General features: G+C 40.2%; 1 protein-coding gene across 1 annotated transcript in view; it reads right to left on the reverse strand.

Moving 5' to 3' along the window:
* Window positions 1-442: 442 nt before the first annotated feature.
* The window catches only part of kirrel3a (kirre like nephrin family adhesion molecule 3a), a 275985-nt gene continuing 256708 nt past the window's right edge, over window positions 443-19719 (reverse strand). The window contains exons 12-16 of the mRNA XM_021617614.3: window positions 16366-16473; window positions 13743-13826; window positions 12786-12895; window positions 12306-12395; window positions 443-2101 (exon numbers count right to left, since the gene is read on the reverse strand). Of these exons, the coding sequence (XP_021473289.3) occupies window positions 1616-2101; window positions 12306-12395; window positions 12786-12895; window positions 13743-13826; window positions 16366-16473 (878 nt within the window). The 3' untranslated portion in view covers window positions 443-1615. The remainder of the gene's footprint in view (window positions 2102-12305; window positions 12396-12785; window positions 12896-13742; window positions 13827-16365; window positions 16474-19719) is intronic.

The following is a 19719-nucleotide window of genomic DNA, read 5'->3' on the forward strand; positions in this document are numbered from 1 at the left end:
TAAATATGCAATAAATATATATTTTCTAAAGGTTGATGCGTTTTTAAGTGAAATTCAAAGTTACAGACATTTGTGTTCCAAACAACCTCTATTCCCGACAACTCCGAGTGCAAATCTTCAAGATCCTACTATAGTTTTGAATTTTATTTACCTTTATTCAACTAGGCAAGTCAGTTAAGAACAAATTCTTATATTCAATGACGGCCTAGGAACTGTCTGTTCAGGGGCAAAACGACAGATTTGTACCTTGTCAGCTCAGGGATTTGAACTTGCAAACTTCCGGTTACTAGTCCAACACTCTAACCACTAGGCTACCCTGTCACCCCAGTTAAACAGAACCACCTAATCATCTCTTTTCAAGCTAAATAGTACCATTTGAGACAGAACAATGTGTCTCACTAAAAACGGTGGGCACTGAGTAACTGTAACCACAGAGACGACAGACAGAAAAAAGTAACTTTATCTTTATCCCTGTCATTCAGTAGTCAAATCACAGTACACAAAAATGCTGGATTTACAGAGCTCCAGTGTAAACAACACAATATCAGCTAAGTATGGCAAGCCACGAAAATGAGAACAGCTCCGGCAGCAATAACACTGTATTTGGCTCCACAGCTATCTGCTCACACACACACGATCAAGCTGCAAGTGTCACACATTGAATGGGAAAGTACAGATGTCCTTGACCATAAGAAAGAAACCAACAGTTTGTGAGTGAACAAAGCATTTGATACGTTAGCTCAAGTGAAGTAGTACAACAGTATGACACATCCACTTCTCCATGCATTTATCTGTGACCTGTGACTCAGTAGTGAACTTTCACAAGGCATACATCAAAAAGGCAAAACATCTCCGTTAGTCCAAAGTAAAGGAGCAAAATATAGAATATACTTAGATAACCAAAATGTATAATCCATTGAGTATTAAAGTAGTCCAGGTGTAGAGATATTAGACCTGCAGGTCAGTCCTTCAGTCAGTTGGCAAGGTGTTCCTTTTCATTACATAGCCTGCCGCTCCCTCCATCTTTCCTCAGAGGTTTCATTATTCATCTAAGGTTTTTTTCTCCCTCGGATACAAGAAATGCCTCTGGCAGTTTTTAACAATACCCCTTTGTGCTTCAAACCCCAACTGGGCAGCTGAACATAGTCCCAACAGTTTGTCTTTTTAGATGATAAACAGCAACTTTTTTACAATACTGGAATTCTTCCACACAGATGTGTGAATAATACCTACATCTGCACGTTTTGAGGAAGTCCACTAGTCGAAACAGAATAGGGGTCAACAGCAGAGCAATGTTCATTGAGAAAGTGGACATTGATTGGCATCTTTTTCGACCAATTGTGGCTCTGAAGGTTATGATATTCTTTTGATGTTTTTTTTGTTGATGAGCTTGTTTCAAGGATAATACAGTCTATCCCATGTAATCAAAAGAACATGTACTGTGTGTATGTAAAAAGTATGGTACGTACAGTGTCCATATTAGTAGAGGGCCAGAGTACAAACCAAACAAAAATATAGCACTGTACACCGGTCAGGCAGTGTTCCTCAGAGTGTCCAAAGGTGCTATCCTCGACCCATCCTGTCCGATCCATCCGTACTGTAACTCCTTCTGCCATTACACATGGGTCTGCATGCGTTTCTGCAGCGGCCGCGTCAGGTCTGAGTTCTGCGAGGACGACTGCGAGTAGTGGGAGGAGGAGGAGGCGGCCGAGGCCTTGCTGTCCTTGTCAAACTGCACGTAGCCGTCCTGTTTGCTGTAGCTGCTCACGCTGCTGTCGCACTGCGTGTCGATGAATGAGCTGGAGTCGCTGAGCGAGCCCCGCTGGAACTCACGCTCGCACAGCTCGATGGAGCTACTGCCCATGCCTAGCACGAAACGCTGGCTGTAGTCGTACAGGCGGTTGGGCCCGGCACCCAGCGTGCTGTAGATGTTGGTGAAGGACATGCCTGTGGGCACACGTTGCTTGCCCATGGTGGCTGAAGAGGAAGCCGAAGGGTTCCGGACTTCTGCGCCGCCGGTCTGGCTGGGGGCCATTGACATAGTCGGGGTGCCATGGTGCTCCTTGAAGGTATTGACGCTGTAGTAGCCATTTGTTGGATCCTTGTGGAGGAGACGGGGCAAAGACATAAACAGATGTGTTAATGTTAGGACAGGAGATGGAAGGCATGTCAGGAAGGCATGTCAGTGCAGTGCAGTTACTGTTTTGGTAGTTGTTATTGTGATCAAATCGATAACTCACTGAAAGATTAATGATTACAGTTTGAAAGAGGCACATCTGTTTCTTTATCTGTGTCATCATCAGTCAAACAGGGGAAATGTCAAACAGCACCATCTAATTTCTTCATTTTCTCTTTTCACGATCCAGACATCTGCTCTCATTTGAACAGGAGAGAGTTAGGTTTCTATTATAAATAGCCTACATGTACTTAATGATGAAATATAAATACCATCTATAGTGCCTTCAGAAAGTATTCACACCCCTTGGATTTTTACCCCATTTTGTTGTGTTAAATTGATTAAATTTAGATGTTGATCTACACACAATACCCCCCAACATAATTAAGTTTTTACAAATTAATACAACATTTAAAGGTGAAATGTCTTGAGTCAATTATTCAACCCCTTTGTTATGGCAAGTCTAAATATGTTGAGGAGTAAATATTTGCTTAACATGTCACATTAAAAGTTGCATGGACTCACTTTGTATGTACTAATAGTAGTTAACATTATTTTTTTTTATGATTACCCCATCTCTGTAACCCCACACATACAGTTAATTGTAAGGTCCCTAAACTAAGTAGTGCATTTTATGCACAGATCCAACCACATAGATCAGGGAGGTTTTCAAATGCCTCACAAAGAAGGGCACCTATTAGTAGAGGAGTAAAAATTAAAACAGACACTGAACATCCCTTTGAGCATAGTGAAGTTATTAATTATGCTTTGGATGGTGTATCAATACACCCAGTCCATACAAAAATACAGGCATCCTTCCTAACTCAGTTGCCATAGAGGAAGAAAACCGCTTAAGGATTTCACCACCAGGCCAATGGTGATTTCGAAACAGTTACAGAGTTTTAATGGCTGTGATAGGAGAAAACTGAGGATGGGACAATTACGTTGTAGTTACTTTACAGTCCTAACCTAAATGACAGAGTGAAAAGAAGGAAGTCTATACAGAATAAAACAAATATTCCAAAACACTCATCCTGTTTGCAATAAGGCACAAGCAATACTGCAAAAAATGTGGTAAAGAAATTAACTTTTTGTCCTGATACAAAACATTTGCTTGTGGCAAATCCAACACAACACATCACTGAGTACCACTCTTTATATTTTTAAGCATGGTAGTGGCTGCATTATGTTATGCATATCAAATAAAATGTTATTTGTCACATGCACCAAATACAACAGGTGTCACCTTACCGTGAAATGCTTACTTAGAAGCCCTTAACCAACAATGAAATTCAAGAAAAAGAGTTAAGAAAATATTTACTAAATAAACTAAAGTAAAAATCTAAAGTAACACAATGAAATTACTTAACAATAACGAGGCTATATACAGGGGGTACTGTTACCATGTCAATGTGCGGGGGTACAGGTTAGGGGAGTTAATTTGTACATGTAGGTAAGGGTAAAGTGACAATGCATAGATATGCTTGTAATTGTTAAAGACTAGAGTGTTTATTTTTGAATAAAATGAAATGGAATAGAGCTAAGCACAAGCAAAATCCTAAATGAAAACCTGGTTCAGTCTGCTTTCCAGCAGACACCGGGAGACAAATTTACATTTCAGCAGGACAATAACCTAAAACCCAAGGTCAAATATACACTGAAGTTGCTTACCGTGACGACATTGAATGTTTCTGAGTGTCCTAGTTACAGTTTTGACTTGAGTCTGCTTGAAAAACTATGGCACGACTTGAAAATGGCTGTCTAACAAAGATCAACAACCAACTTGACAGAGCTTGAAAAGTTTAAAAAGAATAATGGGCAAATATTGTACAATCCAGGTGTGCAAAGCTCTTAGAGACTTACCCCAAAATATTCACAGCTGTAATCGCTGCCAAAGGGGAATCTAACATGTATTGACTAAGGGGGTTGAATACTTATCTCATCAAGATATATATGTTTTATTTTTCATAAATCAAAAAGGACATTATTGGTGCCCCGTGTGAGGATGTTTCCGTAACTGTTTCTTCAATGAAAAGGTTGCATAAAAAGGGAGTAGGGTAAAGTTGCCCTTAGACACCGATCTTGGGTCAGATGTATATTTCCCAACTAATGGTTATGGTTCAGATTGGGGGAGGGGAAATTGATCCTAGATCTGTACCTAGGGGAAACGTCACCCCGAACTGCATAAACAGAGTATAAACTTTGCCAGGCTTAATCAACAGGTATTTATGCCCTAATTCTATGTGGTCTAAAGCTGTGACAAAGCAACACCTATGTTTTGTCATGTATTCCAATACTTGCATTAATGTGACCAAATTCATATCTAAATCAACAGCTATTTATTAGAATGATGAGACATCGAAGAAACAGGCTGATGTGTGCGACATGTGAAAAATAGATAACATGCTTTCGGGGTGTGAAATAGTCATCTCCCACTAACACGAATAAATCCTCTTATCAGCTAATTAAATAGCCTTAATGATTCCACATGTGGGAGCAGCATATGTTGAATAATTGCAAAGCCAGTTCATTTTCAGTCACAACCTATGTGTGTAAAGTGTTTTCTTCTCTCTTTATGCTACTCCATTTCCTTTCTTGAAATGAACTGATTGTTAGATTCCGGGAGGAGGGAGAAAGACTTTGCTTTCCAACATTCAAATGGATAAAATACAACATTTGCTGTCAGAGCAAGCAGACATCTTTGTCTGTACTTGTGGCTGGAGGCTATTACAAAGAACTCTATTAGCGATGGCAAGACAGAAAGGGTAGGTCCCTCAAGCGGCGGAATCTCAAGGGTGGGAATTGAATTCGCAGGATGACATCAGGAAGAGGAAGCTCTATGAGAATATACTGTATATTAGCGATTCACATCTGACCGGAGAGATGGAGAAGGTAACACATCTGACGTGAGAGAAGGAGAAGATAACACGTCTGACCTGAGAGATGGAGAAGGGGTCGCCTCACAGATAAGAGTCAGAGTCAAAGAGTCAGAGTTAAGCCTTTGAATGTGAAAGTGTAAGTCTGGCTTCCTAGAAGTTCCAATATCCCACATTATATTTGCATATCAGTGCTTTAACCTGTTAGAGCTCTAGGGGCGCTATTTCATTTTTGGATAAAAAACGTTCCCGTTTTAAGCGCGATATTTTGTCACGAAAAGATGCTCGACTATGCATATTCTTGACAGTTTTGGAAAGAAAACACTCTGAAGTTTCAGAATCTGCAAAGATTTTGTCTGTAAGTGCCCCAGAACTCATTCTACAGGCGAAACCAAGATGATGCATCAACCAGGAATTAGCAGAATTTCTGAAGCTCTGTTTTCCATTGTCTCCTTATATGGCTGTGATTGCGCAAGGAATGAGCCTACACTTTCTGTCGTTCGCCCAAGGTCTTAGCAGCATTGTGACGTATTTGTAGGCCTATCATTGGAAGATTGACCATAAGAGACTACATTTTCCAAGTGTCCGCCTGGTGTCCTGCGTCGAATTCGGTGCGCAATTGCCAGCTGCTTCTACTTTACCATTTGATTCAGGGGAGAAAGCATGTGTCCAAGAACGATGTATCAATGAAGAGATATGTGAAAAACACCTTGATGATTGATTCTAAACAACGTTTGCCATGTTTTCAGTCGATATTATGGAGTTAATTTGGAAAAAAGTTCGCGTTTTGAGGACTGAATTTTCGGATTTTTTTTGGTAGCCAAATGTGATGTATAAAACGGAGCTATTTCTAATACACAAGGAATCTTTTTGGAAAAACTGAGCATCTGCTATCTAACTGAGAGTATCCTCATTGAAAACATCAGAAGTTCTTCAAAGGTAAATTATTTTATTTGAAGGCTTTTATGTTTTTGTTAATGTTGCGTGCTGGATGCTAACGCTAATGCTAACGCTAAATGCTAACGCTAAATGCTAACGCTAGCTAGCTACTTTTACACAAATTATTGTTTTCCTATGGTTGAGAAGCATATTTTGAAAATCTGAGATGACAGTGTTGTTTACAAAAGGCTAAGCTTGAGAGATGGCATATTTATTTCATTTCATTTGCGATTTTCATGAATAGTTAACGTTGTGTTATGCTAATGAGCTTGCTGATAGATTTACACAATCCTGGATACAGGGGTTTTTTCATAGCTAAACGTGACGCAGAAAACGGAGCGATTTGTCCTAAACAAATAATCTTTCAGGAAAAACTGAACATTTGCTATCTGAGAGTCTCCTCATTGAAAACATCTGAAGTTCTTCAAAGGTAAATGATTTTATTTGAATGCTTTTCTGTTTTTTTGTGTAAATGTTGCCAGCTGAATGCTAATGCTAAATGCTACGTTAGCCATCAATACTGTTACACAAATGCTTGTTTTGCAATGGTTGAGAAGCATATTTTGAAAATCTGAGATGACAGTGTTGTTAACAAAAGGCTAAGCTTGAGAGCTAGCATATTTATTTCATTTCATTTGCGATTTTCATGAATAGTTAACGTTGCGTTATGGTAATGAGCTTGAGTCTGTATTCACGATCCCGGATCCGGGATGGGGAGATCAGAAAGGTTAAGGGATAGTTCATCTAAAATAAGGGATTGAGTGTGGCGCCGACAGACATGGAAGCTCTGCCTCTAGCTCCTAAGCGACTTTGCAGTATTATTATTGTTATTTCTTACATTACTAGCCCAGAATGTTTTTTGTGAACTTTTGGATATCAGAGCGACGGTAACGCACCAGCATTCTGACCAGAAATAGGACTTTCCCAAACTGGATCTGTTTGGCAATTTAACTTCTTGAGGGTAGGGGGTAGGGGGCAGGGGGCAGGATTTTCGTTTTTGGCTAAAACACGTACCCATTTGAAACGGCCTATTTCTCAGGCCCAGAAACTAGAATATGCAAATAATTGTCAGATTTGGATAGAAAACACTCTAAAGTTTCTAAAACTGTTAAAAGTATGTTTGTGAGTATAACAGAACTGATATGGCAAGCAAAATCCAGAGGACAAACCATCCCAAAAAATAGCCTACCACCATTTTCAATGGCTACAACTTTTATAGTCCTCCCAGATTGCAGTTCCTAGGGCTTCCAGTAGATGGCAACAGTCTTTAGAAAGAGTTTCAGGCTGGTTTTTGGATAAATGAGCCAGAAATTGTAGTTTTTCTAGGTGGCTCCCATTTTGGCTGGTGTGTTTCCAAGCGCGTGAATGAGAGCCCGTTCTTTGGTATTTTTCTCCGGTAAAGACAATAACAATTCTCCATCTTAAATTTTATTGTTTATTTACGTATTAGGGTACCTAAGGTTTGATTATAAACGTTGTTTGACTTGTTCGGGAAAGTTTATTAGTAACGTTTGGGATTCATTTTGTATTCATTTTGATGGAGGGAAACTGGGTGGATTATTGACTGAAGCGCCAGCTAAACTGAGTTTTTATGGATATAAAGAAGGACATTATAGAACAAAAGGACCATTTGTGATGTAACTGAGACCTGAGTACCAACGGAAGAAGATCATCAAAGATAAGGCATTTATTATATCGCTATTTCTGTTTTTCGTGTCGCACCTGTCTGGTTGAAATATGTTTTTCATGGTTTTGTATGCGGGGCGCTGTTCTCACATTATCGCATGGTGTGCTTTCACCCTAAAGCCTTTTTGAAATCTGATACAGGGGCTGGATTAACAAGAAGTTAAGCTTTATTTTTAACAAAGCAAATATGAGGAAAATGCTACCGAAATTCTGTCAACACATTGCTTGTAGTAGTCGCGCTTCAAAAACTCTCGACCATTGTTAAGCAGAAACTCAAACAGGAAGTATCCGTGCTAAGGTCTATTCAACGTTGGTTTGATAAATTGGAATCCATGCTTCAAGATTGTTTTGATCACGAGGACTGGGATACTGTATGTTCCGGGTTGCCTCTGAGAATAACATTGACACATACACTGACACAGTGACTAAGTTCATCAAGAAGTGTATAGGGGTTGTTGTTCCCACTGTAACTATTTAAACTTACCCAAATCAAAAACTGTGGATAGATGGCAGCGTTCGCGCAAAACTAAAAGCAAGAAAAACTGCATTTAACCACAGCAAGGTGACTGGGAATATGATTGAATACAAATAGTGCAGTTATGCCCTCCATAAGGCAATCAAACAGGCAAAACGTCAGTACAGAGACAACGTGGAGTTGAAATTCAACAGCACAGACAGGGGACGAATGTGGCAGGGACTCCAGACAATCAAAGATTACAAAGGGAAAACCAGCCACGTTGCAGACACTGATGTCTTGCCCCCGGACAAGCTAAACAAATTCTTTGCTCACTTTCGGGATAGTACAATGTCACCGATACACCGTCTCTCGTTCTCCGTGGCCAACGTGAGTAAAACATTTGAGCGTGTTAACCCTCGCAAGGCTGCCGGCCCAGATGGCATCCCTAGCTGGGTCCTCAGAGCATGCTCAGACCAGCTGGCTGGAGTGTTTATGGACATATTCAATCTATCTCTATCCCAGTCTGCTGTCCTCACTTGCTTGTTCCTTGTTCCTGTACCCAAGAAAGCAAGCGTAATCAAACTAAATGACTATCGCCATGTAGCACTCACTTCTTTCACCATAAAGTGTTCTGAGAGGCTAGTTAAGAACCATATCCTCTCCACCTTAAATGACACCCTAGACCCACTTAAATTTGCATACCACCCCAATAGATCCACAGACGATGCAATTGCCATCGCCATCACACTGCACACTACCCTATCCCATCTGGAAAGGAGGAATACCTATGTAAGAATGCTGTTTATTGACTACACCTCAGCCTTCAACATCATTGTATCCTCTAAGCTCATCATTAAGCATGGGGCCCTGAGAATGAACCCCGCCCTGTGCAACTGTGTCTGGGACTATCTGACGGGCTGCCCCCAGGTGGTGAAGGTAGGAAACAACACCTCCACTATGCTGATCCTCAACATAGGGTCCCACAAGGGTGCGTGCTCCACCCCCTCCTGTACTCCCTGTTCACCCATGACTGTGTGTCACGTTCATCATAAGGAGTAGACCAATATGCAGCGTGGTTTCCATCCTATATTTTGGAATAGAAAACTTCAATGAACAAAACAACAAAGCGAACAAATGAAACGTGAAGCTATAATAATGCTCACAGGCAACTATACATAGACAAGATCCCAAAAAGCACAATGGGGAAATGGCTACCTAAATATGATCCCCAATCAGAGACAACGATACACAGCTGCCTCTGATTGGGAACCATACCAGGCCAACATAGATATACAATTCCCCTAGATAACCCACCCTTAATCACACCCCGACCTAACCAACATAGAGAATATACAGCTCTCTATGGTCAGTGCGTGACACTGTGTGGCCACACATGCCTCCAACTCATCATCAAGTTTGCAGATAACACAGCAGTAATAGGCCTGATTACCAACAATGATGAGACAGCTTATAGGCAGGAGGAAAATAACTTCTCCCTCAATGTCAACAAAAGGAAGGAACTGATCGTGGACAGCAGAGGTAGCACACTTACATCCACATCGACGGGGCCGCAGTGGAGCAGGTGAAAAGCTTCAAGTTCCTCGGCGTACATATCACTGAAAATCTGAAACGGCCCACCCACACAGACAGTGTGGTGAAGAAGGTGCAACAGCAGCTCTTCAACTTTAGGAGGCTGAAGAAATTTGGCTTGGCCCCTAAGACCCTCACAAGCTATGACATGTGCACCATTGAGAGAATCCTGTCGGGTTGTATCACCGCCTGGTACGGCAACTGCACCACCCGCAACCGCAGGGCTCTCCAGAAGGTGGTGAAGTCTGCCCAACGAATCACCGGGGACACACTGCCTGCCCTCCAGAACACCTACAGCACCCAATGTCACAGGAAGGACAACAAGATCATCAAGGACATCAACCACCTGGTGCACCGCCTGTTCACCCCGTTATCAACCAGAAGGTGAGGTCATTACAGGTTCATCAAAGCTGGGGCAGAGAGACTGAAAAACAGCTTCTATCTCAAGGCCATCAGACTGTTAAATAGCCATCACCCAGTATCCTGCCCTGAACATAGTCACTGAATATAGTCACTGTCACTAGCCGGCTACACCACCCGGTTACTCAAACCTGCACCTAAGAGGCTGCTGCCCTATGGAATAAGTGGTCAAGTAAATAAAGGAACACTGGTCACCTTAATAATGTTGACATACTGTTTTACTAATTTCATATGTATATACTGTGTCTAGTCGATGCCATCTTATTCAACTATTGCTGTATATATACTATTCTATCCTATGTATTCAATTCTACTAAATTTTCTATCCACATGCTGTCCATAATGTCTACACATCCCATCACATATATACAGCACCTGTCAAAAGTTTGGACACCCCTACTCATTCAAGGGTTTTTCTTACTTTTTAAAAAACTATTTTCCACATTGTAGAATAATAGTGAAGACATCACAACTGTGAAATAACACATGAATCATGTAGTAACCAAAAAAGTGTTAAACAAATCAAAACATTTTGTTGTTGTTGAGATTCTTCAAAGTAGCCAACCTTTTCCTTGATGACAGCTTTGCACACTCTTGGCATTCTCTCAACCAGATTAATGAGGTATCAGGTATGAGGTATGAGGTATGAGGTCTCCTGGAATGCATTTCAATTAACATGTGTGCCTTGTTAAAAGAATAAGAGGAGTGGAGTGCTTCATCAGATGACCTGGCCTCCACAATTTGTTTATTTTTTATTTCACCTTTATTTAACCAGGTAGGCCATTTGAGAACAAGTTCTCATTTACAACTGCGACCTGGTCAAGATAAAGCAAAGCAGTGCGACAAAAAACAACAACACAGAGTTACACGTGGGATAAACAAAAGTACAGTCAATAACACAATAGAACAATCTATATACAGTGTGTGCAAATGGCGTAAGGAGGTAAGGCAATAAATAAGCCGTAGTAGCAAAGTAATTACAATTTAGCAAATTTAGACTGGAGTGATAGATGTGCAGATGATGATGTGCAAGTAGAAATACTGGTGTGCAAAAGAGCAAAAAAAAGACAATAAAAACCATATGGGGATGAGGTAGGTAGTTGGATGGGCTATTTACAGATATTTACAGTTATGTAATGTTCATTTTACCTCCAGGTGCCTCCAGAACTTGTTCATGCCAATCAGATTAGATGGGTGCATCCCAATAATATATAATTTATCCTGAAGTGTACACTTGTTCACTACTTCCCACAAATCTGAAGGCATTGGATTGCTGGAGATATGGCCCAGTGAGAGTTTCCACCATATTTTTTTTCAAATCAGTGAAGGGAAGTGAACAAGTGCACACTTTGGGAGGAAGGAGAGATAATTGGGGGACATAGCCAATAATTTATCATGTTTGAATTGAAGAGATTGCCTCCAATTTAGACATGAACTTTTCCATCAATTCAGAAACTCTAACGTGGTTGCGGATGCCTAATGGAATTTAGAATGAATTAAGAACCACTACCTGCTTTTGAAGTTTCTCCTCAATCCCTTTGAAATTCAATCACTCGTCCATTCTTTAATCTGCATATTTCTACTTTCAGTTATATATAATGAAAATTGTGTGTTTTAAGCGGGAGAGTGGTCTATCTATAATAGGGAAACCAAAATATACACGACAAAGGATTTGCAGGTACTCCCTTCTACTCTACCTTGACTTGCTCATGGGTATCTTAATAGGCAGCCTTGTTTCATGCAACTCCTACTGGTTATTTTCAGAACACTCCAGTACTGTAGATCTAGAGAGATTCTCCTTAGAATAGATGTGGATTGTGACTGAATTAAGATTCCTTACATATGAGCAGAACATCAATAAGCCATTATGTTTGGAAAAAGAAGAAGAAACAGAATAGGAGTACTAACTGAATAGAATACATGTTCCTCCTAGAACTAGAATACGGTGTACATTTTAAGACATTCCTGATGCTGTATCACTGCCCCATGTATGCCTGGCTCTGTGCCCACTTTAATGTGCTAGAGAAGAAACAGAATAGGAGTACTAACTGAATATAATATATGTTTTTCCTTGAACTGTAGTGCAGTGTACAGTGCACATTTTAGGACATCCCTACTAATGCTGTATTACTGCCTTGTGTATGCCTGGCTCTATGCCCACCTTAATGTGCTGGAACTCCTTCTCTTCCTCTTGTAGGACTTCCAGCTGCTTCAGCACAGACTCCTGTGCCTGGAAGTCCCCACGCTCAATCTGAGACACCAAGGGGGCAGACATGTCACTGAATGGCTGTTTGATATTCTTGTACTATCAGCCTGTGTAGTGGAGGGTAAACGCATGCAAACACTGTTTTTATTTGGTTAATAGCATTTACCTGCATATTTACGTTAAATAAGCATGGTTGTCTGTTTTCAGGGTTAACCCACTTTTATTTTTTAATGCTACATCCCTGAGTAAAATGCCATGTCTAAATTAGAGCTTTGGGTTACTGTGTTTGAAGTAAGTCTGTAGATAGATGTACTGTAGAATGAAAAATGTTCTTCAATGAACTGTTGATTAGAACATTTTCAATCAATTCAGATGTACTATCGATGGACTCGTAAATGACATGCGGGGAGGAGAGAAGAGTAGCGTTCAACTCACCATCATCTGCTTGATTGCTGTGTGCTCCTCTGTTTCCCGTGCTGAGTTGTGATCCTTGTGAACAATCTCCACCCGGATGTCGTTTTTTGCCAAACCCACTCCTTTGAGGTCTGTAGAGAGACAGGGAAACTGATTGGCACCACTGACAGAAGTCCTTTGGCACCGCATCATACCACATCCGAGCGGCTTTAAAAGCTGTGGCCCCTTAGATCTCTTGATGGGAGCTTGGAGAGTCCCTTAGCTCCACAGCCAGACCACAGACAGCATCAGCATCATAACATGTTCTTTGGTGGACTGGAACTATTCTACACTCCCACAGCAGTCACAGCTCATTACAAAACTGGGTTCCGCTTTATTTGAAGTGCATCTTATGTAGGCTTCATAAGCACTGCATAAATGGGTCACAAATCATCTATAACCATATTCCATGCTCTGTAAAATATTAATAAATATGAACAAATACATTGGTGGGTATGTCACCCAGTTAAGCCACATTATGAATCTTTATAGAAAAATGATATAGGCTTAAAAATGAGCAACCCTTCAGTGCTAGGGCTATGTGTGCCAAAGAATACATTGAATACATGCATAATGCTTTACTCCTAACCATAAATACTAATGTGTGTAAATATTAACCGCCGGCAGTTGACACAGGGTATGCCAGAAGCATTTATGAATGATTCGATTATAAGGTGTCATGTGCTGCTTATTTATGTGTTATGGACATTATAAAGGGCACTGTATACCTGAGTGTCACTGAAATTGATGATAACTTTCATATACAATCATATCCTTATGTTGGCAGGATCCTTATTCCTTAAACAGACAGCAGTGACTGCTGTAATTCATGGACATTATACACATTAATATTTCTGTAGCACTTATGCATGGCACTAGTGAAATACACTTTTTTCGACAGCCTATGATATGGTAAGATCATATACAAGGGTTACTTACTCTCTGTTTTAATTTTGCTTGCCAGGTCTCTCTGGCGAGAGGAGATGGATACGGGTAAGGAGGACATGACGAGGTGAACGTCTTCTGTGGTAAACAACAACAACAACAACAACATGGTTAACAGCAGTCTACATTGACTGTATATATATATATGAGCGCTGTATCATTACACTTCAACAGCGGCGGTCAGTGCCGTTTAAGATGGGGGGAGGACAATTTGGGGGTTTTAATGAGCATGGCCTTATTTCTATTACAGCATATTGGATGACTATCATTCCTATTCCATTCAACCAGTTCAATGTAACATGGATAGGTTTAGGCTACTACATGATCCTCAACTGTTCCCTATACTCATCATAAGGTTACTACAACCTAGCCTATGAATGAAAGTTTACAACGTAGGTGCATACAGGTCGAGAGAAACATTTGAGGTGACATGGACATTATACTGTATTATTATTGCCTGCATCTAGCTAATATAGGGTTTAATCATTAGTCCAACAGTTGCAAGCAAGAGTTTCTATTGGACAAATTCAGGTGTGTTTATCCCCATTTTGTTCTGTTTAAGATTTTTTTTTGAAAATAATTGGTGGAATGTATATACCCCCTGTAAATACAGTTTGCTTTCACAACAGGCATGTTGTACTCCTTCTCACATCTATGCGCTCTCCTCCTCTCACCTTTGCCCTTTGTCGCTTGTGGATTTCAATGCATATGTATGTGACCAAGCGAAATAACCTTTCCAAGCCAAACAATATCATAACTGCTACACACAGCCTACATTGTTGTCACCATATTAGCTAAAGTAACGTCGTAGTCAACATAGCTAATATAACTAACACGTTAGTAAAGCTGCTACAATCATGCAGTGACATTACAGTGTACAGTGTAATTTGTTCAAAACTGTTCACCTATTGTCTCTCTCTCTCTCTCTTTGAGTCAACTACTCACAACAATTTTTGCACTGCAGTGCTAGTTAGCTGTATTTTATTATTTCAGTACTAGAGTCATTCTCCGATCCTTTGATGGAAGCTAGCTGTCCTCCGGCTACACCATGGTGCTACCCTACACAGTGATGCTGAGGCTACTGTAGACCTTTATTGCAAAGTAGAATGCTTCAATCAAATATTTGGTGAAGTGATTATATTTAGTATAGTTGTATCTAAAAAAAGATAACTTTTTAAATGTTTTACAACTTTTATTTTTCTGAAAATCACGAAGTGTACGGTCCTCCCCTTCCTCCTCTGAGGAGCCTTCACGACACTCCACTGTGTAGGCTGTGTTTTATATCAGATAAGAATATTGCTTTGAAGGAGAAGTTTGCCTTTTTACAACCACATCTCTATTTGTAATGTAAATGGCATGTTATAGAAGGGTACACACACCTTTTTTGTGATTTCACTTTTTTTGTTTTACAGTACTGTACCCCAAACAGAAAATCACCTTCTCATCCTTGTTGTGTAGTATGGGGGCCCTGAAAAAACAGGAACAAATGCTCCAAAAACACCCAAATACATTATTTTAGATCACTCAGTATAGTGAGGCAGGTCTTCCAATGTTCTACACAGGAAATAGTTTCATTACAAACTTTATCCGCAATGTTATATTCCCTTTTGCACGACACGAGACGTTTCCCCTATCCAGCTGTTCCATTCTCTGTGTAGCCTGCTGCTACATGCAAGTGCCAAAATAAAGAAAACACCAAAATAAAGCGTCTTAATAGGGCGTTGTGCCACCACAATCCGCCAGAACAGCTTCAATGCGTCTTTGGCATAGTGTCTGGAACTTCATGTGTGGAAGAACCGCATGCTTTATACTTTATATCCTTTATGTACTCAGGTGTTTGCTTTATTTTAGCAGTTCTTTATAGATTGGACAGAGAGGTATAGCCCGAGCCGCTACAAAATGGAATATAACGCTGCGGATAAAGTTTTGAATGACACAATTTCATGTGTACAACATCTAAAGACCTGCATCACTATAATGAGAGCTTTCTTAAATTATGTATTTGGGTGTTTTAGGAGCCATGTTTTTTCGGGCCACAATACTACACAATGTGGATGAGGAAGGGATTTTCTGTTTGGGGTAAGTTTCTCAAAAACGTGAAATCACAAAATGGTGACGGCACCCTTCTTTAACATGCCATTGACACAAAACAATGTGGTTGTAAAACAATCTAATTCTCCTTTAAGGCACTAGCTCCCATCTAATGGGACATTTATACAATTGGGTGTCAGACAGTGTCAAGCAAGAAATATTATGTTAGAATCTAGTTGCAGATAACTCAGAGCTTTCTCGGTCCTAAAATGGGCATGTTGGGCAATATATAGTATACATGATTTAAATAGAGGAATGAATATACAAGTACCATAGTTTCAGGTTTAGATTTTTGTCCCATAAAATGTGTCCTCTCAAAGGATTTGACATATGTTCTTACAGTGATGAGTTGATATCCTAAAACCATTACGCTTAACATTCCAATGCAAATCATTCTAAGCACTACAGAGCACTTTGATCTGCATAGATTGTACATGAAAAAACAACACCATTTGATTGTGAAACCAAGGGTGTCTATTGAACACTTTGGCTGTCCCAGAAAGGATAGGTTTTAAAATGCACTTACTCCTCTGGAAGCGAGCACAGCAGAAGGCACCCAATGTGCCCATGAGGACAATGAGGGCGAGGAATGCCCCCACAGCCACTCCTATGATGACAGCCAATCGGAGGGACTCTGGGAAGACATGGATAAAAGACATTGGTACGGTGGCCATATTAGGAGTCCTGATGAGACTGAGGCTGTCCTGATATAGGCATCGTACAGAGGTGGTTTCGTCATGCAGTTGAACTCGGGTAGGTCTACATCATGTGATATACACCAAGGCTAACACTTACTGTATGTTGAACTGTGTCCTTGCTAATGCAAAGGTGAACACAACTGGTGAATGGTAAATAGTGAAAACCTTTTACAGTACCATTTACAGCACGGACAATCTTGACACCCATTATTTACATTTACTTCAAATGGCTGAGAGGTTTATAGCTTTGTAACAAATGGTGTCCTAAATGTTGTGAATAGGTTCATAGGCTGTAGGGGTTGATTTTTTTTAACTGAGCTGTCTCAAAGATGAGTGTATAACCCTGTGGCTAGTCAAAGTCAAGTTAATTAATTCAAGAGCATAGTTGACTTTAGTATGATCTTCAGAATTACAGAATTGGCATTTCGACGATCCCTTTGAAAACAGATAGTTTGGAGCTTTGTAAGGGAGAAACCTAATAGATAAAAGGAGGAAATTAATGAAAAAAATCATCTCAGGTCAAATAAATATTTCAAAGAAATCATATGTTAAGCTGTAACCAATTGAGACGTTGTAAATTAGATTACAAATTGGAGTTCTGAATACGTCTAAATGCCATTGCAGGATTTCACAGATTGAAATTGTTGACATTTACCCAAGTAAAAGGCTTATCATGGAGCCATTGCCCTCATGCATGAAGTAATCATGGCAATATCCTTAATCTCTCCCAGGCTCTTACAACTCTTTTTCTATTACTTTAATTTGCCCACTTTCTCTCAGACCCCAAATCTCTGTCTCATACACATACTCTCTCACACCTACCCACCTACATGTACACACACATACCACACTGGTGGTATAACAAACACAGCTGTTCACTGCATAAACATTCTGAGAACATAAAAAAGTTATGACATAAAACATCTTTAACACTACCACAACAGTTGTTTAAAAAAATGTACCACATGGAACAATATGCCCACAGTTTTTCAGTAAAAAAAATGTCCAGTGTCTGGGATCATGTACACTACATGGCCAAAAGTATGTGGTTGTCGAACATCACATTCCAAATTCATGAGTGTAAATATGGATTTAGCACCCCTGTTGCTGCTATAACAGCCTCCACTTTTCTGGGAAGGCTTTCCATTAGATGTTGGAACATTGCTGCAGAGACTTGCTTCCATTCAGCCACAAGAGCATTAGCGAGGTTGGGCACTGATATTGGGGAATTAGGCCTGGCTCACAGTCGCCTTTCCAATTCATCCCAAAAGTGTTCGATGGGGTTGAGGTCAGGACTCTGTGTAGGCCAGTCAAGTTTTTCCACATGCAAAAAACCCAATTTCTGTATGGACCTCGCTTTGAGCACAGGGGAACAGAAACAGAAACAGAAAAGGGCCAACTCCAAACTGTTGCCACAAAGTTGGAAATAAAAAAATTGTCTAGGATGTTACTGTATACCGTAGCGTTAAGATTTATCTTCACTGGAATTAAGTGGCCTAGCACGAAAACATGAAGAAAAAAAAACCCAGATCATTTATTCCTCCTCCACCAAACTATACACTGGGGCAGGTACACTATGCATTGGGGCAGGTAGCGTTCTCCTGGCATCCGCCAAACCCAGATTCGTCTGTCGGACTGCCAGATAGTGAAGCCAGAAAACTTGTTTCCACTGCTCCAGAGTTCAATGGCAGTGAGCTTTACACCACTCCACCCGACGATTGGCATTGCAGGTCTTTCGGAGCATGCAGTTGCATGGTTTGCTAACTATCTGTCTGATAGAACTCAGTGCACTCAATTTGATGGTCTGTTAAATTGTCTGTCTTTAATGGTGTGCCCCAAGACTCTGTACTTGGTTCTCTCTTATTCACTATTTATATAAATGATTTAGACAAAAATGTCCAAAATGCACAACTTTATTTTTATGCTGATGATACTGTTATTTACTGTTGTGCCTCGTCTCTTACAAAAGCATTCCCGAACATGCAAACTGCTTTTTATACTGTTCAACATACCTTGTGTCAATTGAAGCTTATCCTCGATACTGACAAAACTAAACTAATGGTGTTTTCTATTGCAAGAAATAGACCTCTGAACCTTTCACCAATCAGGGCAAGGAGATTGAGGTTGTAACCTCATATAAATATCTCGGAATTTGAATTGATGACGGACTCTCTTTTAATTAAATTGCATATTCAACAACTGTCACGTTCTGACCTTAGTTCCTTTTGTTTTAGTTGGTCAGGGCGTGAGTTGGGTGGGCAGTCTATGTTCTTTTTTTCTATGATTTGGGATTTCTGTGTTTGGCCTGGTATGGTTCTCAATCATTTGCAGCTGTCAATCTTTGTCCCTGATTGAGAACCATACTTGGTTCTGTTTTCACCCTTGAGTTGTGGGTGATTATTTTTCCGTTTCAGTGTTTGCACCATTCGGGACTGTTTCAGTTTTCATTTTGATTCTCTTGTTCTTTTGTATTTTGTATTCATTGTTCCATTAAATTACATCATGGATACATACCACGCTGCATTTTGGTCCTCCGATCCTTCCTACTACTCCTCAGAGGAGGAGGATGAAGAAACCCGTTATAACAACTTACAAAACAATTGAAGCTGAAATTGGGATTTTATTTTAGGAAAAAGGCCTGTTTTTCTTTTGAAGCCAGAAGGAGGCTAGTATCAGCTACATTTATGCCTTTACTATACTATGGGGATATTTTATATATGAATGCTTCCGCTCAGTGTTTGAGATCAATTGACACTCTTTACCATGGCACTTCGAGATTTATTTAAACTGCAAAACCCTTACGCACCACTGCACTTTGTATACCAGGGTTGGCTGGCCTTCTCTAGTCACTCGTAGGCTCAGTCACTGGTATACTTTTATTTACAAAGCCATTTTGGGTTTATTACCTTTTATTTGTGCATTTTTATTGTTCAGAAATGTGGTGGGTACTCTCTTCGTTCACTGGACTTTATCCTGCTAACTGTTCCAAATGTCCGAACTGAATTTGGTAAAAGGGCTTTTATGTACTCTGCGCCATCGTCTTGGAACACCTTACAAAATACTTTTAAACAGGAAGAACTTGTCCCGATTGGTGTTTTTAAATCACTGATGAAGGATTTTGAGGCTGATTCCCTGACCTGTCAATGCTTGTAATTTTTTTTGTAATGACTTGGTGCTGCCTA

The sequence above is a fragment of the Oncorhynchus mykiss genome, chromosome 10, assembly GCF_057628025.1.
Source record: "Oncorhynchus mykiss isolate SJ-2025 chromosome 10, ASM5762802v1, whole genome shotgun sequence".
NCBI lineage: Eukaryota > Metazoa > Chordata > Actinopteri > Salmoniformes > Salmonidae > Oncorhynchus > Oncorhynchus mykiss.